Raw genomic sequence first — 24,124 nt, forward strand, 5'->3', positions numbered from 1 at the left:
TATAAATAAATGCCATATTCCCCAATACTATTATAGGTAATAGATTTCACCTAACACTTCATCAAACCTTGTTTTTGCTGATAGACTCTGATGCTCCAAGTAACGAGTGAATGCAGGCAGACAAGGCTTCCTGTGATAATCCTTGAAACACTGCCCTCTGGTGAAATAAAAGAGAAACATCATCCTTTAGCGTCTCAAAAAACAACAAAAAAAGAAAAACGGTAGGCTGTGAGTGCAGCAAACAATGCTTGCTTGCTTGCTTGCCCTCATCCAATGGATTAGTTTATTACTGGCCATATTCCTCCTGGAGCTTCCTATTCCCATGCAACTTTTCTAGACAAACACATAGTTTCCTAATTTGCATCTCTCCAAACACTCGTGTGACCCTTCAAGAATATTTCCTGAGCGTTTATTTCACGGCAGGCTGTTAGATGCTGAAGTACACTGGTGGGTGCACAGGCAGACGTGGTTCTAATCTCACATAGCGCTCACTCCAGCAAGATCTCATGTTGTAGGCTGTTTTTCTTTTTTTAAAGATTTTATTTTTTCCTTTTTCTCCCCAAAGCCCCCCGGTACATAGTTGTATATTCTTCGTTGTGGGTCCTTCTAGTTGTGGCATACGGGACGCTGCCTCAGCGTGGTTCAATGAGCAGTGCCATGTCCGCGCCCAGGATTCGAACTAACGAAACACTGGGCCGCCTGCAGCGGAGCGCGCGAACTTAACCACTCGGCCGCGGGGCCAGCCCCTGTAGGCTGTTTTTTAAATCTATAAAATCAAATTTAAAACAAATCCTCAGTAAATCCACTTTTAAAAATTGAGCCTAAGTGGGGCTGGCCCCGTGGCCGAGTGGTTAAGTTCGCGCGCTCCGCTGCAGGCGGCCCAGTGTTTCGTTGGTTCGAATCCTGGGCGCGGACATGGCACTGCTCATCAGACCACGCTGAGGCAGCGTCCCACATGCCACAACTAGAAGGACCCACAACGAAGAATATACAACTATGTACTGGGGGGCTTTGGGGAGAAAAAGGAAAAATAAAATCTTTAAAAAAAAAAAAAAAAAAAATTGAGCCTAAGTAATTAATCAGTATTGCATTAGAAGATTCACGCACATGGCTCTTCACCACGGTATTATTTAAAACAGCAAAAAACTGGAAATTCTTTAAATGTTCAATGATGAGGAAGGGGGCTGACAAATAAAATACTATTAAATCTAAATTATAGAACACTCTGCATGAAATCCAGGAATGCTGAAGGACGTGGTGAAATTCTTATTAAATATAATTAAGTGAAAACAAAATCAGGTTACAAATAGTGTGTGAAGTATGATTCCTAATTTACTTCTGCCATTTCCATAGCTTACTGGAGGTGTGGCATGTTGGTCTGGGCAGGGACTCCTGGCAGTCCCCTTGCTTCCCTCTCTGCCTTCAATCCACCCAAGATGGAACTGATATAGATGAGTATGAGCAAAATATTTATTATTAGGCCACAGTCCTGGGCCCTGGTTTCATACTTGATGTTATTCTCTTTTTGTACTGCTTTTCTCTCATTTGCTTCCCTTGAGGCTACTACAGTAAGAAGAGATTAGGGCTGCCTCTTGCTAGGTCAGTGACCCTGCCCAAGGAAGACCAAAGATGGGCAGCTTAGACTAAGGCCCTCTCTTTCCCTGCTCAGCCTTAATATGTTTGTCATTGGATTTGTCTTTCCTCACCTTTGATGGGGAAAATCAAGAGGGATAAGATTTGGATATAAGCTGGGTGAAAAAAGAATAGGCAGGCCTAGGACACAAAATAAAAAGAGAGTGACATCTTAGGCCTACCCACCATTTGGCTAAAACCCCTGTTAAGTACTTTAGAGGCTTCACTAGGGTCTGTGACGACAACGGGTTCTATGTGGAATACGCCCCCTGCATATTTCCCTTGGTATCCTGGCTCCACTCTAGGAAGCTTCTGAATCCCAGCCTAATACCATCATTCAATACACCTACTGGGGAACGTGGGGAAGAAGAGATGCCAATGTCCAAACCTCCCTCTGGAAGAGATCTCATCAGCTGGGCAAAAAGGCTGAGACATCTAACTCTGTAGAGGCGATCTGACCTCACCCCTCAGAGTCTCAGAACTGGGCAAAAAGCATTTTCTGGATGAATTTCAAAATCTCCAAGTACAAACTCCAGTACCTATGCAGTTTAAAACAGACAGCAAGTAGCGTGCACTCTACTGAACCAATGAAATAACTCTGCAACTTTGTTTAGCCCCTAAGACTCTGAGGTACAAAGCATCTCCATAGTGGGAGAGGATATGCATACACTCCTTTTGAACTGCTTTTGGCACCTGGACAATTAACTACATGACTGCTGTATATAATCATTTCTCTCTTTATATGCTGTTTATGTTGTAACAAATTAATTTTTAAAAAGTGAATTAAAATGACTGGATTTTATAAACTACTTTGGTTCAGTAGCAAACCACTAACAGCAAATAAATGTAGACAACCTGATCTTTCAAGGATTGATAATCTTATCATTAAACTGAAATGCTTAAAATAACTTTGTTACCTGAAATCAATGCATAGTGTGAGCTGTTGCTTAAAAAAAAAGTACTGCTAATTTCAGCAAATAACTAAAAATTAGTCCATGGTTAGAAACACATAATATTAATACTACTTGTTAAGAATGTTGATTTAAATTGAGTGCAAAATTAAAGTATTTGCATTTAATGCTAAATCTATATGATGCCAGTGTGACACTAAACAGATTACTTCACCTTTCTGCATGTCTTTTTCTTTATCTATAAATTAAAAAGATTAATCAGTAGTTTTAAACGTATTTGGGGTCATAAACCCCTATGAGAAGCAATGAAAGCTACAGCCCTTTTCTTCAGAAAGACACAAATACAAACATACGTACACAATTTTAGACCCAATTTCAAGGTGTTCACAGACTCCCCAAAGTCCATTAGTGGATTCTAAGGGTCAACAGAATCGATCTTAAACTTATCTCTGTATCTAAAAATCATGATCCTAATCTAATATCAAACAAGATACTATATCAAGATCTTAAAATAAAATTAAAATTAAAATTTTCAAGTAAAAGAGCAAGCAATTTACAGAAAAGATACAAAAATTTACACACGTACGTCTATGCATCTATACAATTTGGAGAGACAGACAAGGGTTCTTCGAACTGTAGGATACCACATTCCATGAAGATCAGCTGGAGAAATTGTGGTCTGAGGTCTAGGATTGGGCGAGTCTGGTGAACCTAAAAACCAAATGGAAAAGACTTATTTCACACACGTGGAAGTGTGTCTTACTTGCACAGCAACTATAAACTGTTTGTTCTCGTTAGCTATCACTAGCTGGAGGCATCCATTTTTTCTAGCCTCACCTTTAAGGCCATAAGAACCCTAAATCAGTGACGAGTGGGATTTAACACAAGTGAGAATGCACAAGAATACATACATATAGACACTCCAGCCTCATATATAGGCTCAACCCAAAATGCTTTTCCCAAACTGTGATCAATAACCTTTATGGAATAAATGAACAGTGTACATATGTTACAGAACACCGTGAAGCCATTAAAAAGGAGAAAGATCTATATGTAGTCACATGGAAGCAAGTGGGAGCCAATGGAGGTGGGCGGGGGGACGACAAGAACACAATGCAATGTTAAACAGGAAGATTATCAAAGCTGGTTTGCCTGACAGCCTGCCTTCCACGCTCTGAGCTATATCACTTACAGGCCTACTTAGTATATACTCAATTCCCAAGTGAGCAGAGCTGTACCCTCCTCCCTCCAAGACAGGTCAGAAACTCTAGCAAGTGTGAAGAGCAGCAGGTGGGGAGCCTGGCTGAGCAGAGACACGTTTGTAAGGCAAGCAGAAACACTTCAAGTCAAGGGACCAGAGTTCAAATGAGCCAGGAAAGTGGAGCTAGGATAATACTTTGGGACAAGAGGGAATACTGAAATGTGGAATGCGTATTAGAGGACATTATTAAATTTTTTAGTGTGATAATGGTTTATGTTATATAAGAGATGTCCTCCTTTTTTGGACAGATGCTGAAATACTCAAGGGTAAAGTGGCAATGATGTCAATAATTTACCTCAAAATTATTAGCAAAGGAATGTATGTATATATAATGTGGAAAATGTTAAGTCCTGAATCTCGGTGGTGGGTACCAATGTTCATCGTCCACTATATCATTCTTTCTACTTTTCTGCATATTTGAAATTTTTTCAGTAATAAAAAAATAAAAGTATAGCCAAGCAAAACATAATTCCTTAAAAAGAGCTACATCTGCACATGCTTAGAAGGAGGCCTGGAGGTTGTGGAGTAGATTTATAGGAAAAAGGAAAGAGGGGAATATTGAGGGCTAGTGCTTTCATTTTCTAGTTCTGTAAGCTTAATTTTTTTTCAAAAGCATGTAATACTTGTATAATTTTTAAAGCTCTTCCATAAGGCCTTACTTTAAAATATCTGCCTACTTTATTGAAGTTTCTTAAAAAGAATAAACTAGACAAATTATAATAAGGAATACTTAGGTTAAGTTATCTATAGTTTTGCTAAGGATTATGGTATCGGCAGGATCCCGCCTTCAAAATAAAGAGACAAAAATGTAACCCCAAATAAAAGTTTAGTGAAACAAATTTATTTAAGTACTTTAAAGTCAGAAGGCAGCTTCTTTGTTCATTTTTTCACTTTCCTGTGAAAAACAGTTAACAGCGAAAACAGCTGACTGGGGTGAAGTTAACTTACACAACAAGCCAGCAAAAGGCAGGTGCCTCCTGGCTGCCTCTCCTGAGGCACAGCAAACCCACTACCACGGCTCATCCCTCAGCCTCCTGCGGTCTTCCTCCGCCTCCCTCCGTGAGCCTCACGCTCCCCTGACTGGCTCTACTGGAAAATAGACTGTGCTTTTGAAGATACTGATAACGGGCCTCTTCACAGAATGGCACCTCCACCAATCTGCCCTGGCACTTACTTCCACCACATGAACATCGCCCCATTTAAAGCCCTGACCTCTGGAGGCTCCTCATGTTCTCACTTCCGACACACCCTGGAAGCAGGAAAAGTGATCATATTCTTTTTTTGCTTCCCTTGCCACCTGACTCAGAGTCTTGCTTTCCATCCCAAATTCCATCAGCATTCTGAATACCATCAACAACGACGTGGATGACCTACACGGTTGTCCCTGACATTCTCAGCTCCAAAAAACTTCACTTCTATCCCTGTACCCCCTACCCCACAGACAGATTTTCTTATGACTTTCTTTCAGAACTACTTTCTTACTACTTTCTACAGACTTTCTTATTACTCCAAACTTTCCACCTCTTAATTATTAAATCTAAGCAGCCCACTCTCTGACCACAATGTCCTCGTGATTTTCCGCTTCTCACCTTTTTACTCAAACTACACTGCCAACCCCGTCTCCTCTGGGTTCAATCACCCCCATCCCCAAGCTTGCTTCTGACCTCTCTGGCGCCTCTTTATCAGTCAGCCCAGAACATTCCCCTACCTCCATGTGCTCCTAATGCCAGCAGCTGCTAATGTTCTCTCCTCAGATTCCTGCTCTTATCGCTCTACTCTCTGTCCTGGGGAGATCTTATACTAGCCCAAAGCACCAACTACTCCTCCATCTTTATCTCTAAACGAATCCTCATCTTTATGGCTCTAGAGCAGTGCTGTCCAATAGAAACAATGTGAGCCACAAACGTGACACATTAAAATGCCACATTAAAAAAAGTAAAAAGAAACCAGCGAAATTAATTTTAATATATTTTATTTAACCCAATATATCCAAAATATCATTAGTTTAACATGTAATCAATATAAAAATTACTAATAAGATATTTTCCAATCTTTCTTTCATACTAAGTCTTTGAGATTTGGTGTGCACTTACACACTCACGGCACATTTGGACTAGCCACGTTTCACACACTGAGTGGCTACCACATTGGACAGCATAGCTCCAGACCAACATAATATAGATCCTCTCAGCTGTTCCACGTGGACCTTAGTCAATCTTCCTTAGCCACTACCTCTAGTGTGTCATCAAATTATATTGATTCAAACTTCTAATCCTCATTATATACTTCTCTCCATTCCCCCATCAATGCCCTGGTTCAAACCAGCTTTATCTTTAAAATGGAAAAACACAACAACTTCCTAACTAGTTTCTATAGATCTGCCAACAATACCTAATTGTTACGCCAGGCATGGGTTAAAGAACAGGCTTTATTGGGGAAAGGGAAAATGTACAAGGCCAGGGTTGGCAAGAGAGAAATGCACTCTAGTCTCCCAATAACTCTTGAAGAGGTTAACTAGGACCCAGGTAGATACTAGAAACAAGAGGACATGCGTTCTATTTCAGAGGAGGAAATTTCAAGAACCCCTGTGGGTCTGTCTTGCTACAAAGAAAGCATGATAAAATGGCTTTGTCAGATGGGAACATCGAGGCTGTTTGGCAGTTTGCATTTTGGGTACCAACTGTTATAGAATTGACTCAGAACACCCAATGATGCTCTAAACCTGGGGTTTTAGGGGCAGCTAGGGCTCTTTAAAGCCATGGAGCTACAGTACCCTCCACTCCCAGTCAGTCTCATGGGGAGCTGAGCTTTAGTGTCACCCTTACAGCTGAGGGGTGAGAAGAGGAGATGGCCTACTTCTCAGTTAGCTTGTTGTCTAGATAACTCATGAGTATCCAGTGTGATTTTTAGACAATGTTACTCCTCGCATAGCATGCACCCTAGTCCAAGCTATCCCATACATTTCTGTCAATATTTTATCCCAGTCCTAGGCACTCAATACACTTACAAAATGCAAATCTGGTGGTACAATTATGCCAATACACTATATTACCTAGAAGTTCAAAGTTCATGAGACTGTCACCTGACACCTATCACAATCTGGCCTGTTTCACCTGCTCCTTCCCTACAAATAACCCACGCCCAAACACACCAAACCACTTGACCTCCCCAAAGCAACCACAGTCTTCCATTCCTGCATGCTTTCCTCCATGCTATTCTATCTTAAACAACCTCACTTTACCTGGTTCTCTCATACTCACCTTTATAACACTACAGCTTTCAGACACCACATCTCTCACTGAGCCTGCCTTCCCGCACTCAAAGCTCATCTCCCTTCATAATTCTGATGCCCTTCTTCCATGGTCCAAAAGTGCCCTGTGCATACCCTTAGCATGTCACCAGTGAACTATATGTGTGGCTTGTCAATCTCCACCCACTCAAGTGTGAGCTCCTCAAAGGCACAAGCTGTTTTTCATGGCTGGGACATGGCAAGTCCTCAATAAAAAAGTTCATTAAATGAATGAAAACAAGTTAGGAGTTAAAATATCATAACATACCAGATTTTGTTAGATTATTAGACTCTGCTTCTTCTAACCGAACATCTGAAAATGAAGCTTCTGAAGGTACCTTCTTCTGTTCATCTTTTAAACTCTGTGCAATTTGCTGTAGAGAAATCAGAAGGAACGTCAAAGTGTGGTTTTCAGCTGTGTTTGGCAATATGAACACATTCTTTCTATAAAGTAAAAAAAAAACTAATTACTAAATAAATGGACTAATTAAGAGAACTACACCAAAATAACACATGGAAACGAAAAAGTTAAATTTACAGTAGAGTCTCTATTCTCAAAAAGGCATATACAAGGCTTGTATACAAATATACAAGGCTCACATAAGAAGCTTAATTTTCTTTTTTTTTTTTTAAAGATTTTATTTTTTTTCCTTTTTCTCCCCAAAGCCCCCCGGTACATAGTTGTATATTCTTCGTTGTGGGTCCTTCTAGTTGTGGCATGTGGGACGCTACCTCAGCATGGCTTGATGAGCAGCACCATGTCTGCGCCCAGGATTTGAACCAATGAAACACTGGGCCGCCTGCAGCGGAGCGCGCAAACTTAACCACTCGGCCACGGGGCCAGCCCCAGAAGCTTAATTTTCAACTTTACGTTTAGAAACAAAGTATTCAAATTTAAGAAGGATACATTCTGAAAGTCAGAAATGCTTTTATCAAATAACTGGCCAATCCAAACAACAGGTTTTCTCTTTACGTGAGAATAGCTGCAGTATGCTATTTTTTAAATAGACTTTTTTAAATTAATTTACAGACTAAGATTATTTAACTCCTCTTCACTGCCTGAAGAACATGTCAAATGGGGGCCAGCCTGGTGGCACTGTGGTTAAATTGGCACATTCCACTTTGGCGGACAGGGGTTCACGGGTTTGGATCCCAGGTGCAGACCTACACACCACTCATCAAGCCATGCTGTGGTGGCATCCCAAATACAAAATAGAAGAAGACTGGCAGAGATATTAGCTCAGGGACAATCTTCCTTGAGTGAAAAGAAGACTGGCAATAAACATTAGCTCAGGGCTAATCTTCCTCACAAAAAAAAAAGAAAAAGAATATCATCAAATATACAAAGGTCACTAACTGCTAAGTTAGTAATGATAATCTCACTAATTTACATTGGTTATAAAGGTGGAAATAGACAGAAAGGAAAGCCTAACAGACACTAACTACTGCCAAAAAGAACAGCCAGAGAACTACTTAGGAGACTCCACACCACCCAGGCCAGTCCTCTCATTCTGTATGTAGAAACAAGAAAGTACAGTTAATCCCAAAATGGCAGAGATGTCACAGCCAGATCACCTTGTACCCCGATTCCTCACCAAAGAAAAACAAAGCAAGCATATTTACTGGAATGGTACCATTAAACCTAAAGGTCTACACAAGAAAGCATCCAGGATAAAATGTATCACTAAATTACACTGGGGGTGAAGGGGCGTACAGTAAACTTTATCACCTAGCATCCTATCAGAACTATTAAAATGAGCATTCTATTTATAATATACAAACTAATATTCATAAAGAAGTCAAAGAAAGGAGCAGAGAAAGGGGAGAAAGCACAATGCCCTAGACTGGGCTGAGAAACACATCTAGTCTTCATCATATCCATTCTGTGGCCTTCAGAGCCAAGGTAACTTCTGCAAAGTACCCATCTTCTCCCTAGAATTATTAACAATACCCAGACACCGAAAGAATTCCCATTATGAGCCTGCAAAATAATAAAAGCTGGACAATAAACAGCCGCCACACTACATGCCCTACCTACCACATTTCTGATCCCTGCAAGGTTGATTTACATACTATAAAAAAGCACTATACAAATAACTAAAATAACTATCCAAAGTATAATGAATTTAAACAGCAGTCAGAAGAATAGAGGAAAGTTTAGGAGAACATTCTTAAAACAACAGGTAAGGGCTGGTATATTTCAAGCCTGTTATCTTTAAAACAAACATACCTATTACTAGACACTTATCAGTCTAGGCACCGAAGCATGTTAGCTTAAAATGCTGGTGAGGATGTGGAGCAACAGGAATGGGTTAGAATACATACTATGTTTCCGTGCTCTGCCAGCTGAGAGGACTCAGCAGCACGAACACCCCACAGCAATGAGCACATTTAGCACCCAAATCTTGGTTTCTAATACCATTCTCCAATAAAAAGAGCCAGGACTCCTGAAGAAATGGCCGATTCTAGGGCTGAGGAAGGAAATAGACAAAATGAGCCTGGAGCATTTTGCAGTGCTAGAAAATAAGAAAGCGCTCAAAAATAAAACCCCTACATTAAGGTGGTATGTCAAAAGGACACAGGAACCAACTGAAAAAGCTCCCAATGGCCAAATCTGGAATTATTTGAGCAAAAAAATAAAGTAGCAGTGGACCCAAAGTATAAAAACAAATATTCAGGGGCCGCCCTGTGGCTGAGTGGTTAAGTTCATGCGCTCTGCTTCGGCGGCCCAGGGTTTTGCCGGTTCTAATCCTGGGCGTGGACATGGCACTGCTCATCAAGCCACGCTGAGGCAGCATCCCACATGCCACAACTAGAGAACCCACAACTAACAATACACAACTATGTACCAGGGGCCTTTGGGAGAAAAAGGAAAAATAACATCTTTAAAAATATATATATATATTCATAAGTCCATACTAATATCAATAAATGATTGAATAAATAAACAAATGGGGGGAAAATAAACAAGTCTCCCTTGCAGAAAAAGTCCAAACAATTTATGTAGATATTTTGCCCTCAAGGAAGTAGTGTAACTCCCCACTCTTTACGTATGGGCTGCACACAGGACTTCCTTCCAAAGAGGACAGTATGGAAAAGGGGGAAAACAGTAGCTTTACGGTGGAGAAACCTGACACTGTTACCTCAGCTAGGTGATCAAGGTCAATATCAACAGTAATAAGTCATGTTGAGACTATATACCCTTGACATCATGTGTTGAAAATGGTACTTTAACCTATGGTTTTCCTCCCCAAAACCCCTAACACCAGTCTAATGATGAGGAAAACATCAGACAAATTCCAGTAGAGGGGAAACCCTACAAAATACTTGACTAGTTCTCCTCAAAACCATTAACATCAGCAAAAACAAGGAAAGTCTGAGAAAATGTCACAGTCAAGAGGAGCCTAAGAAGACACAAAAAATAAATGTAATGTGGTACTGTAAATGGGATCCTGCAACAGAAAAGACATTAGATAAAAACTAAGGATATCTGAATAAACTATAGATTTTAGTTAATACCAATGTACCATTACTGGTTCATTAACTGTGGGAAATGTACCATACAAATATAAGATGTTAATTAACAGGAAACGGGGTGCAGGACACATGGGAACTCTGTACTATCCCCTCAATTTTTCTACAAATCTAAAACTTCTCTAAAAAATAAAATCCATTAAAAAAAAGAAAAGAAAATCAGGATGCATGGTATCCAGGAGAAGCAGTCTAAAGAAAAACAAGATAATACCTGAGCCACATTTGATAACTTAACAACAAGAACCACCACTTGGTGACAAAAGGGATGTTGATGAATATAGGATACATCTATGAAGAAACGGACTTTTCTTCTATGTATTTCTTCTATGTATTTTTTATAGACAAATAGATTTAAGTCTACCAACACTCCTGCTGTAAACTGTTGATAATTAAGCAAGAATAGTTTATAAACCTAGCAAAATTAGATTAAAATGTTAGAAACATGTGATGACTTAGCAAATTATTTCAGGGGACATTATCAAATTCACTAGCACCAAAATTTCCTTTGGAACTTTTCAAATAAAATAACCAGGTTACAGATAATCTTTACCCTACTACTTTTATAAATGTATTTTTACAGGCCAGCCCTGTGACAGAGTGGTCGGCTTCACATGCTCCACCTCAGCAGCCCTGGGTTCACAGGTTTGACGTCAGGGGTGGACCTGCCCATTGCTCGTCAGGCCATGCTATGGTGGCGTCCCATGCACAGAGTAGAGGAAGAATGGCACAGATGTTAGTTCAGGGTCAATCTTCCTCAAGGAAAAGGAGGAAGATGGGCAACAGATGTTAACTCAAGGCCAATCTTCCTCACCAAAAAGAAAAGTATTTTTATTTTAAATATTTTTCCAAACAAACTAGATCAAGTAATTTTTTGTTGTTGTTGTTAGGAAGATGGGCCCTGAGCTAACATCTGTTGCCAATCTTCCTTTTTGGTTTTTTCTCCCCAAAGCCCCAGTACATAGTTGTATATCCCAGTTACAAGTCATTCTAGTTCTTCTATGTGGGATGCCACCACAGCATGGCCTGAAGAGCAGTGTGTAGGTCCGCACCCAGGATCCAAATAGCAAACCCCAGACCGCCAAAGCAGAGCACACAAACTTAACCACTCAGCCACGGGGAAAGCCCCTCAAGTAATTTGTTTTAATCAGTTAAGAAAGTCACATTCTTATAGGTAAGGGAATCTAGAAGGACAACCCCTTTCATATTAAATACAGAAAAGGAGAGACATCAAAACTCACCTTTACTAATAAGCCAAATGTCTCATTTTTAAAAAATAATAAATAATTCAGAAACAGAGAACAGATTGCTGGTTGCCAGGGGTGGGAGGTGGGGAATGGGGAGTGGGGAAAACAGGTGAAGGTGGCCAAAGAGTACAAACTTCCAGGTACAAGATAAATAAGTTCTGGGAATCTAATGTACGGTATCATGACTAGTTAACAAAACTGTAATGTATATTTGCAAGTTGCTAAGAGAGTAGATTTTTAAAGTTCTCACCATACACAAAAAAAATTGTAACTATGTGAGGTGATGACGTGTTAACTAACTTTATTGTGATGAACATTTCACAATATGTAAATATATCAAATTATGTTGTACATTTTAAGCTTACACAATGTTATGTCAATTATATCTCAATAAAACTAGCAAAAAATTAAAATTAAAAAAAATTTTAACTGATGAGTTGGATATTTGACTCATTACTTAAATGAATTAATTAAGGACTTTTAAAAACAGTCAAGGGGGGGCCAGCCCAGTGGCACAGCGGTTAAGTCTGCACATTCCGCTTCAGTGGCTCAGGGTTCGCCAGTTCAGATCCTGGGTGCAGACATGGCACTGCCTGGCAAGCCATGCTGTGGCAGGCATTCCATATATAAAAAGTAGAGGAAGATGGGCACTGATGTTAGCTCAGTGCCAGTGTTTCTCAGCAAAAAGTGGAGGATTGGCAGCAGATGTTCGCTCAGGGCTAATCTTCCTCAAAAAAAATAAAATAAATTAAATTAAATTAATATAAAAAATAAAAATAAAAAAAAGACAGTCAAGGGGCCAGCCCTGTGGATGAGTGGTTAGGTTTGCGTGCGCTCCACTTCTGTGGACCAGGGTTTCGCCGGTGCAGATGCTGGGTGCAGACGTGGCACTGCTCATCAGGCCATGCTGAGGCAGCGTCCCACATAGCACAACTAGAGGCACTCACAATTAAAATATACAACTATGTACTGGGGGACTTTAGGGAGAAGAAGAAGAAAAAAAAGAAGATTGGCAACAGATGTTAGCTCAGGTGTCAATCTTTAAAAAAAAAGATTTAAAAAAAAACCAGTCAAATGTTGTTTCTAAACATTTCAAGGGTTAAACAATAACAGCCACTGTCCACTATATGACTATTAGGTTAAGTGCTTTCTAGACATTCTCTCCACTCTCACAACAACCCTCCATGGTCAATACTGTTATGCCTATTTTACAAATAATGAAACATGTTCAACAAGCTAAGTAACAGCTACTAACTGACAGAGCTAGGATGTGAACCTCCATCTGACGCTACACTTGCCCCTATGTCACGCAGACGGCAACCTTCCAAGGGCAAAACCCCTAGTCTAAAGAGATTAGCTCTTAGTTCAAAATCTTCGTATCTATAGTTAGAATCAAAGGTTTAAGTTTGACAGCAATCTGATTGTATATCTTAGTAGGATATATTCTAAAGACAAAAAGAAGTACAAAAATCTTGAATTTAGTAAGGTTGTTGTCAGTTATGGTGTTAGTGGTATAATTCTAAAACTATTTTTGTGTACGTTATAACTTGAAGCAAATGAGTAAATAAATAATAGGTGTTGGAAGCCAGACTTTCTTGTGTGAGAGAAGGGAGATACCAATAAGGAATGAGGGAAGATGTGGAAGAACCCTACGGAACTAGATTTGAATTGGAGGTTTCAGTATGGACTCATGATATTTAAAAATATAAATTTTCTACCTTTGGCCTGTAAAAGGGGGTAGAAGTAAAGGCATCTACGTTAGCAGTGAAAACATCTAACATTCAGATCTTAGTTCGTAAATACCACTCTCCTCCCTCTTAAAGGAACCAAAGCTCCTTGGAGAAACAGCTGACTCTAGGTCTAGGGCAAGGAATGTAAAAAGTGAACGCCTGAATAACCTTGTGCAAGAAAGCAAAGAAATCTAGATTGACCAAGATAAAAAGAGAGAAGACTCAAATTACTGGAATTAGATATGAAACAGGGAATATTAATACCAACCTTACAGAAATAAAAAATGTAAATGTAACAACAATGAACAACTGTATGCCAACAAATCAGATAACTCAGATGAAACAGAAAAATTCTTATAAAGACACAAACCACCAAGACTGACTCAAGAAGAAAGAGACAATCTGAACAGACCTATAACAAGTGAAAACACTGAATTAATAATAAAAAAAATCCACCCACAAAGAAAAGTCTAGGCCGAGACTGCTTCAGCACTGAATTCCACCAAACATTTAAAGAATTAATACCAATATTCTTCACAAACTCTTCCAAAAATTAGGAGGGAACACTTCCCAATTCAATTTATGAAGCTAGTATTACCCTGATATCAAAACCAGACAAAGATATGAAGAGAAAAGAGTACTGACCAGTAGCTCTTATGAATATGGATGCAAAAATCTTCAACAAAATATAGCAAACTGAATCAAGAAACATATGAAAAGAAATATATCACAACAACTGGGATTTATCCTAGGAATGCAAGGTTGGTTTAACTTCCAAAAATTGATTAATCTAATGTATCATATCAATAGAATAAAATCACCAGACCATCCCAATAGATGCAGAAAAAGCATTTGACAAAAACCAACACCCTTTCATGATAAAAACACTCAATAAACTAGTAATAAGGGGGAACTTGCTCAACTGATAAAAGGCATACATGAAAAACCCAAGTCAGTATCATACTTAACAGTGAAAGATTGGATACTTTCCCTGTAAGATCAGGAATAAGACAAGGATGTCTGTTTTCATCACTTCTACTCAATGTTGTACTAGGGGTTCTAGTCAGGGCAATTAGGCAAGAAAAATAAATAAAAGGTATCAAGATTGGAAAGAACGAAGTAAAACCATGTCTATCTGTAGACAACATGATATTTTATACAGACATACATATATAAATATATACATAAATGCTCCCCAAACTGATCTACAGATGCAATGCGATCCCTAACAAATCCCAGCTGACTTCTTCATAGAAACTGACAAGTGGATTCTAAAATTCATATGGAATTGGAAGGGACCAAGAATAGCCAAAACAATCTTGAAAAAGAAGAACAGAATAGGAGAACTCACTCTTCCCAATTTCAAAATTCATTACAAAACAACAAGAATCAAAGCAACCTGATACTGACACAAAAACAGACATAAAGATCAACAGAATAAAATTGAGAGTCCAGAAATGAATCCATAAATCTATGATCAACTTATTTTCAACAAGGGTGCCAAGACCATTCAATAGAAAAAGAACAGCCTTTTCAACAAATGATGCTGAGACAACTGGACAGAATGCTGGGATAACAAATGATACAAGGACATCATCAACAAATGATGCTAGGACAACATCCAAATCAAAACCACAGTGAGGGGCCAGCTGAACGGCCAAGTGGTTAAGTTCACGTGCTCTGCTTTGGCAGCCTAGGGTTTAGCTGGTTCAGATCCTGGGTGTGGATATGGCACTGCTCATTAAGCCATGCTGAGGCAGTGTCCCACATAGAACAACCAGGAGGACCTACAACTAGAATATAAAACTATGTACTGGGGGGCTTTGGGGAAGAAGAAGGAAAAAAGAAAAAAAGATTGGCCACAGATGTTAGCTCAGGTGCCAATCTTTAAAAATAAAGGGGCCAGCCTGGTGGTGCAGGGGTTAAGTTTGCATGTTCTGTTTTGGCGGCCCAGGGTTCACCAGTTTGGATCCTGGGGGCTGACCTAAACACCGTTTGTCAAGCCATGCTGTGGCAGGTGTCCCATATATAAACTAGAGGAAGATGGGCACAGATGCTAACTCAGGGCCAGTCTTCCTCAGCAAAAAGAGGATTGGCAGCAGATGTTAGCTCAGGGCTAATCTCCAAAAAAAAAAGAAAAACCCACAATGAGATACCACTTCACACCCACTAGGAGACTAGAATCAAAAAGCCAAGTACTAACAAGGGTTGGCAAGTAAGTGGAGAAATCAGAATCCTCATACACTGCTGGTGGGAATGTAAAGAGATACAGTCACTTTAGAAAACATTCTGGCAGTTCCTCAAATGATTAAACACAGAGTTACTATAAGACTCAGAAATTCCACTCCCAGGCATACACACAAGAGAAATGAAAACACATGCCCACACAAAAATGTGCACATAAATGTTTATGGCAGTATTATTTATAACAGCTAACAGGTGAAAGCAATGCAAGTATCCATCAACAGATGAATGGATAAACAAAATGTGATACATCCATATAATGGAATATTATCCAGCCATCAAAAGGAAAGAACTACTAATACATGCTACAACATGGATGAACCATGAAAACATTATGCTAAGTGAAAGATGTCACAAAAGACCACATACTATATGATTCCATTCATATGAAATGTCCAGAAGAGGACAATCTATAGTGATAGCAATTAGTGTTTGCCTTCTGAGATGATAAAAATGGTCTAAAATTGAGTGTGGTGATGGCTGCACATATTTGTGAATATATTAAAAATCACTGAATTACAAACTCTAAATGGGTGAATCGTATGGTTTGTAAACTATATCTCAATAAAGTTAAGAAAAAAGAAGTACTCAAAGCTTATGGGGACATGTCAAAAGGACTTTTGTCCTTTAAGCCAACCTAAAGGGACTTCCACTAGTCATATCTGGGACAATTTTGAGCATCAAAAACAATACTGATGGCAATGAATTATAATGACTTTTTAAAAAATCCACTAGTCTACAAGACAAAGGGGTAGGGGAAAAAGAGGGAGGGAGAAATGGCAACTAATTCTCTACAGCAGAATGCCAACTAATAAATGTAGAAGAAATAGCAGATATGAAAATGACCATTTTGCTATCCTCAACATAATAACTGGTTCAGGCAAGGATTTTTTTTTTTTTTTTTTTTTGAGGAAGATTAGCTCTGAGCTAACTGCTGCCAACCCTCCTCTTTTTGCTGAGGAAGACTGGCCCTGAGCTAACATCCATGCCCATCTTCCTCTACTTTATATGTGGGAGGCCTACCACAGCATGGCGTGCCAAGCGGTGTCATGTCCGCACCTGGGATCTGAACCAGCGAACCCCGGGCCACTGAAGCGGAACGTGCGAACTTAACCACTGTGCCACCAGGTCGGCCCCAGCGAAGATCATTAATGGTTGCAAAAACCAGTGAGTGAAAAGATGTTGGGAAACTCACACAATCTCTAAGTATCATCTCATCACCACTTACTATTTACAAGGGGGAGAATGTACTTTTACAATAAAAAGAGTCGGCAATTACTATTTTAATCAATAGCAGAACAAGCTGACATTACGTGCCTTTGACGTGATGAAGTAAGAAGTACACATCAGCTATGTAGTATTCTTGCAAAAAAAAACAGATTAACTTGAATCTAAACCTGAGGAAAACAATCAGACAAATCCAGAATGTGACACATGCAGCAATAAAACTGGTTTGGTTTCTTTAAAAAAGTCAAATTCATAAAAACAAAAAAACAAAAAAAGAAAGGGAGGGGAAAACACAGTAACTTTCACTGGATATCACTTTTAAAATTTTTTCATCTAGTTATAAAAGACATTTGAAGGACAACTGGGGAAATCTGAATACAAACTGTACATAAACTATGTTGAATTAATGCTAATTTTCATATATGTAAAAACAGCACTGTGGTTCTGTGCAGAATGTTCTATTCTTAGGAGAGCGAGAACGGAAGCACTGAGCAGTGGAGTACCACGGTGTCTGTAACTGACTTTCAAATGGTCAGCAATAAAACATACACGAAGAAAGCAAATGCGACAAAACATTAGTGAATCTGAAAAAATCATAAATTCAACAGAATATTTGATATTAAGGAACTATAAATAATGTTTTTAGGTGTGATAATTGTATTAAGGTTATGATAAAGATAAAAGTGCCCTTACCAAAATAAACAAGTGGGACTACATCAAACTAAAAAGCTCTGCACGGCAAAAAAAACCATCAACAAAGTAAAAAGACAACCTACGGAATGGGAAAAAATATTTGCAAAACATATATCTGATAAGGGGCTAACATCAAAAATATGTAAAGAAGTCAAACAATTCAATAGCAAAAAAACCCAATCCAATTAAAAAATGGGCAGAGGACCTGAACAGACATTTTTATTTTTTATTTTTTTATTGTTTAAGATTGGCACCTGAGCTACCAACTGTTGCCGATCTTTTTTTTTTTTTCCCTGCTTTATCTCCCCAAATCCCCCCTGTACACAGTTGTATATCTTAGTTGCAGGTCCCTCTAGTTGTGGCATATGGGATGCCGCCTCAACGTGGCCTAACGAGCAGTGCCATGTCCGCGCCCAGGATCCTAACCAGCAAAACCCTGGGCACTGAAGCAGAGCGCACAAACTTAACCACTCGGGGCTGGCCCCTGAACAGAAATTTTGAGAAAGAAGAAAAACAAATGGGCAACAGCTAGATGTAAAGATGCTCAACATCACTAGTCAGTAGGGAAATGCAAATTAAAACGAGATATAACCTCACGCCTGTTAACATGGCCATCATCAAAAAGATAGAGATAACAAATGCTGGCCTGGATGTAGAGAAAAGGAAACGCTTGTGCACTGTTGGTAAGATTGCAAACTGTTGCAGCCACTATGGAAAACAGTATGGAGGCTCCTCAAAAAATTAAAAATAGAACTACCATGTGATTCAGCAATTTCACTTCTGGGAATGCATCCAAAGGAAATGAAAACACCAGCTCAAAAAGGTATCTACACCCCCATGTTCATAACAGCATTATTTACAAGAGCCAAGACATGGAAACAACCTAAGTGTCCAGCAATGGATGAATGCATAAAGAAGTTGTGGTATATATATATATAGAGAGAGAGAGAGAGATACACAATGGAGTATTATTCAGCCACAAAACCAAGGAAATTCTACCATTTGTGACAACAGAGACGGACCCTGACGGCATTATCCTAAGTGAAATAAGTCAGACAGGGAAAGATAAACACCGTATGATCTCACTTACATGTGGAATCTAAGAAAAAAAAAGATACACACAAAAAAATCAAACTCACAGAAACAGTGATCAGATTTGCGGTTACCAGAGGCAGAGGTGGAGGGGAAGGGGAAGTGGAGGAAGGTGGGCAAAAGGCACAGACTTCCAGTTATAAGATAAATAAGTACTAGGCATGTAATGTACAACACGATGACTATAGTTAATACTGTTGTAGGATATACAGGACAGTTGTTAAGAGAACAGATCCTAAGAGTTGTCATCACAAGGAGAAATTTATTTTTCTTTTCTTTTTATTCTATCTACGTGAGATGCTGGGTGTTAACTAAACCTACTGTGGTAATTGTTTCACAATATATGTAAATCAAACGATCAAGCTGTACACCTTAAACTTATACAGCAACATGTGTCAATTATTTCTCAATAAAACTAAAAAAAAACGTTCACTGCAAAAATAAAGTGCCCATACCTTTCAAAGCTACCTACTGAAGTATTTACTGATGAAATGATGTTCAGAATTTGCTCCAAAATAACTAAGGGGAGAGGGGAAGGAAGGGAGGCCCATGTGAAATAAGATTGGCCATGTTGAAGCTGGGATGATGCTATGTAAGAGCTCATTATATTATTCTCTTTACTTTTGCTTATATTTGAAACTTCCATCAAAAAGTTCTAGGTTCTAATTCTGTTTTAGCACTAATATCCTCGGCATTATTTCAACTCTGTTCAGCACTCAAAGAAAATGAAGATATATATGTAACTGAAAGATCAGTGAGATAAACCTAAGTCTTCTAACCATAAACTGAACTTCAATACTGTATAATTTTGAGGAGACGGCCTCCAGGGTTTTTATGAGACAGTACGACACATGGTTACAAGACCACCAACTATGGTGGCTTCTAGATTATCAACCCTCTCCTATGCCACTTTTGAAAAAAAGGAGAAATCATAGGAATCACTAATTCAATTTAAAAATTGAGACTGCAAACTTCTTGGAAAAGGGAGAAGAACTGAAAAGAGAGTTGATAAAATACAACTGGACAGAAAGACAATCTAACAAATTAGTTCTGTTCAATTTTATTTCCTATGATTTTATGGCAAGTTTACCTTGATTTTACATCTTGAGAATCAAAAAGAAAAATTCTATTTTCAAAACATCCAAAACCGGTGTGGGGTAGAGCAGAGATCAAGTAAGGAGACCTACCTCCATCATTACTAACTTATCAGGATATGCCAGATCTCCAGGAGCTGGTTTGTAGCCCGTGATGTCTGTCTGAATGTAGATGTGGGTTCGGTAGACAAGCCGCTCTTGTACATCTTCCAACATCTGCTTTACTCCAGCTGCAAAGGCCCCCAGTTGTTCAGCTGATAAAAAAAGTACAATCATTCATTCTCTTAGATTTAGAAAAATACTTTCCTTAAAAAAGCAAAAATATTACTAAATTGTCTAGTAATAATATGAAGCACTTTTGCTTCTGGGGGCTATATTCTATTTCAGTATGACTCAATGATCTTAAAAAACTTAGTAAATGTCCTTCAATTTCCTCAAATTTAAAATTGTGAAATAAATTAGGCTTTACAGGGCCTGGCCCAGCAGCAAAGCAGTTAAGTTCACACGCTCCACTTTGGCAGCCTGGGGTTTGCAGGTTCAAATCCCGGGTGTGGACCTACACACCACTTGTCAAGCCATGCTGTGGCAGGTGTCCCACATACAAAGTAGAGGAAGATGGGCACAGATGTTAGCTCAGGGCCAGTCTTCCTCAGCAATAAGAGGAGGATTAGTGGCAGATGTTAGCTCAGGGCTAATCTTTCTCAAAAAAAGAAAAAAGAAAAAAATTCACCCTTACACCTTCTTCCTGGGACACTGAAATTACTTCTATTGTTAATATGAATAATAAAATCTGAATTTTAAAGTTCTTTGTGCTTTTAAAAAGTAATCTCATATAACTTCAGACCACTCCTGAGAGACAGCTAAGGAAGCTTATTGTTATCATCCCCATTTTACAAATAAATTGAGTCCAATAGACATTAAATGCCTTGTTAACGTTTTTGCAAAACGAATCAGTAAAAAAATAAAACAAGATATGAGTTTCTACAGAATTTCTTCATTTCTAAGATGTATCAACGTTAAGACATCAGTAATTCAGTAACAGCTTTCCAAAGGCTGGGGAGTTGGAGACACTATACAATCACATACATACATTAATTTAAAAAATAGCCTTTAACTAAGAAGCAAGAAAATGTACATCTTAGAAGGAACTAAATGCAACAGAAACTTTGGAAGAATAACAAACCTGCAGTGCCTCCTAAGGAAAGGCAAAATGAGGACAATAATTTCTGTCAGTAAAATGATTTCCTGAAGCGTGTTTTTTAAAGGTATCTAAGCATCATTAAGAAAATCATGTTTCTATGACAATCAAATCAAATACTGACTATATCAGATGGATAAAGTAGAGCTGTTTCAAGGAGTTGCTTTTCCTTATTTATAATCTTAAAAAGATGAATCAGGGGCCGGGCCCGTGGCCGGGTGGTTGGGTTCGCCTGCTCCGCTTTGGCAGCCCATGCTTTTGCCAGTTCGGATCCTGGGTGCAGACATGGCACCGCTCGTCAGGCCATGCTGAAGTGGTGTCCCACATGCCACAACTAGAAGGACCCACAACTAAAGATATATATATAACTGTGTACCGGGGGCTTTGGGGAGAAAAACGAAAAATAAAATCTTTAAAAGAAAAAAAGATGAATCATTACTATGTATGCTAAAATACTTCCTGTTTTTTAATCAAGAGTACACAATATAGTCAATTACTTTATGTATTCTGCTAACAGTGTCCTAGAAATGCCTAACCCAAAACTGATGGTCAGTTCTCTCTGCATTTCAGACGCCAGAAAGTAACCATAATTATTTTATTACTAATTTTTCTCAGATTTTAAAATTCTTTCCCCATTTAATTTGTATCTTTATTCACAGAATAAGGTCCATCTTGATTCATAAAGGGACAAAGCATCAACCCAGGGTTCAAAAATTTTAAATTTATATAGATGAGGAGGTGGGGGGCAAAAGGAGCTAATCTTTTTCAAATTCATTGAGCCACAGATATAATTAAAAAGATCTTTAAAGTGATCACTTCTACTTATCATTTACCATTGTTCTGTACATGATCTTCAAGCACCTCATTTTTAAGAATCCCACAAAGTTCTGATAGAGTCTCTAAGTGAATAACATGAATGATCAACGGCCTGAAGACATCATACAATGACACACACAGTTTCTCCAAAAGTTCACTAAAATGAAGAAATAAAACATTGTTATTAGTAGCAATTTTTTCAAGATCTTCTAATAGTTTAAAAGTCATCACTGATTTCTTCCAGCCAACATAAATAAAAATCGACTGGAAAATAGTTATGTGAAAACATTATATAAAGAGGAGTGAAAGGCTGAAAGTAATTCTGTAAACAGTTTTGGCTTTAAAAGCTCAGAATCAATAAGCAATCCTCAGAGGTCAGTTCAAATCAGCTGCCCCTAGCCAAACGTCAATTTATTACAACTTTTATTTCAGCAATAATTTTGTATATGTCCTTTCAAAATTGATTTAAAAAATTTCAGTAGACTTAATAAACCTTTTATATTCTATATCACTGTGAATCAAACGGTAACATTTTCCCCAGGACAGACAGATTCAAAATTCTTGAATACTTACAGATTTAGATAAATAAAATACAAAGTACTTTGGACATACAAGTATTTTGAAAACTTTCAACATTTGAAAAGAAAAAATTAGGTTGTCCATATTGTTCATATTGTCAATAGTAATCATCTATATACAGTATTTCATCAAAAGTGATCAACCCAATCAAAACCATAAGGTAAACTTGTCTCTTCTCCATTACAAGAGTTATAATCTTGGAATCTTCATACGAGCCAAAATCGCCAATATGAAGAAACCAAAAGTGACTAAGAGAGGATTATAAAAGACACTTTGAGAAAAATAAGGAAAAAGATATTAAACAGTGTTTATATTTTTAAGTGTCTTTCATCAGTTAGAATCAAAGAATTTTTTTACTAGAAGGAACTATTACACTTAGTGCAGATACAGAGATACAGATCCTAAGACTTAGTTTCCTATACAGGATTCTTACTATTACACCATATTGTCTCCATAATTATATTATAAAGAATACGAAAGCACGTTGGCCCTTAAAGTGCATATTTATTTCAAAATAAAGAAACACTGTCCCTCCCAACAACATTCTCTTCACACACCCACAAAAGTTAAAATACTCTGTAGTTAACTTTAGAATACACCTATAATATAATAAGCCATTATGGTCATCAGCAAATTAAATCCTAAAAACAAGAGTTAGATTCTGTGCATCACCTACTCTAATTTTGGCGTTGGTTTTGTGAAAAATTCATTGTAAAGTTGGTGCTCATCCTGGCATACATGGACCATAAAGGCACAGCCACTGCGAATCTGCAGAACACAAACACACATCGCCTAGTTAAAGACCCACAACAATCCCAGCACTGATGAAAAAGAGAAAGCATTTTATCTGCACAGAGATTACGCTTCCATATTCATAAAACAGCTTATCTGAACAACAGAAAATAGTTGGTTTTCAATGATTCACTCCATAATTTGAATATGAGTGATTTTTATTTTCTTCTTTACACATTATTTTCTAAACTTCTGACAATGAAAATAAATTACTTTTCTAGTTGAAAGGGGAATATTTTAAAAAATGAATCTTTACATATTTTTCTATAGTATAAATTAAAATCACACTAAACAAAAAAGCACTTCTGCAGCAAAAGCTAAGATTAAATTGTCAATATAAATCCACCAACTTTGAAACTTCATCTTTCAAGAAACAATACTTATTTGTGAATCTTCATATCTCAAAAGACAGCTCAAATTGAGGCTATTTTACCAACCTGAATGCTAATTACTAAACTAGATTTGTCATAACTGAAAGAAAAATTCTTTAAGTTTGTAGATATGAGAACCAAAATTTATCTACCCAAGTATAGCTTCTAGGGTATCAAAATAGCTTCGAAGAAGTCTTAACATTAAACCAAAACAAGCAGAAACTTACCAAGGCACAATGATCCCTGTTATTCTGGCTGGTCAACTCTGTTACAGTACAAGTAATACTAGGACCCAAAAGGAGCTCCCGTTGATCAAGGTAACACTGGTGGATGTCATTTAGCAGTTGTTGGTATCTGATGAAAAACAAACGATACTGGAGTATAAACTTACGATTTCAGACACATAAACTAAATATG

The 24,124-nt window shown here is 38.2% G+C and overlaps 1 protein-coding gene across 2 annotated transcripts in view; it reads right to left on the reverse strand.

The window, feature by feature from the left end:
• The window catches only part of COG3 (component of oligomeric golgi complex 3), a 69,761-nt gene that overhangs the window by 24,350 nt on the left and 21,287 nt on the right, over window positions 1-24,124 (reverse strand). For both annotated transcript variants that reach the window (XM_014838885.3, XM_070520684.1), the window contains exons 10-16: window positions 23,935-24,061; window positions 23,221-23,312; window positions 21,983-22,122; window positions 20,045-20,205; window positions 7,362-7,467; window positions 3,130-3,254; window positions 68-157 (exon numbers count right to left, since the gene is read on the reverse strand). In XM_014838885.3, coding sequence (XP_014694371.1) covers window positions 68-157; window positions 3,130-3,254; window positions 7,362-7,467; window positions 20,045-20,205; window positions 21,983-22,122; window positions 23,221-23,312; window positions 23,935-24,061 — 841 coding nt within the window. The remainder of the gene's footprint in view (window positions 1-67; window positions 158-3,129; window positions 3,255-7,361; window positions 7,468-20,044; window positions 20,206-21,982; window positions 22,123-23,220; window positions 23,313-23,934; window positions 24,062-24,124) is intronic.

This window comes from Equus asinus, chromosome 11, assembly GCF_041296235.1.
Source record: "Equus asinus isolate D_3611 breed Donkey chromosome 11, EquAss-T2T_v2, whole genome shotgun sequence".
NCBI lineage: Eukaryota > Metazoa > Chordata > Mammalia > Perissodactyla > Equidae > Equus > Equus asinus.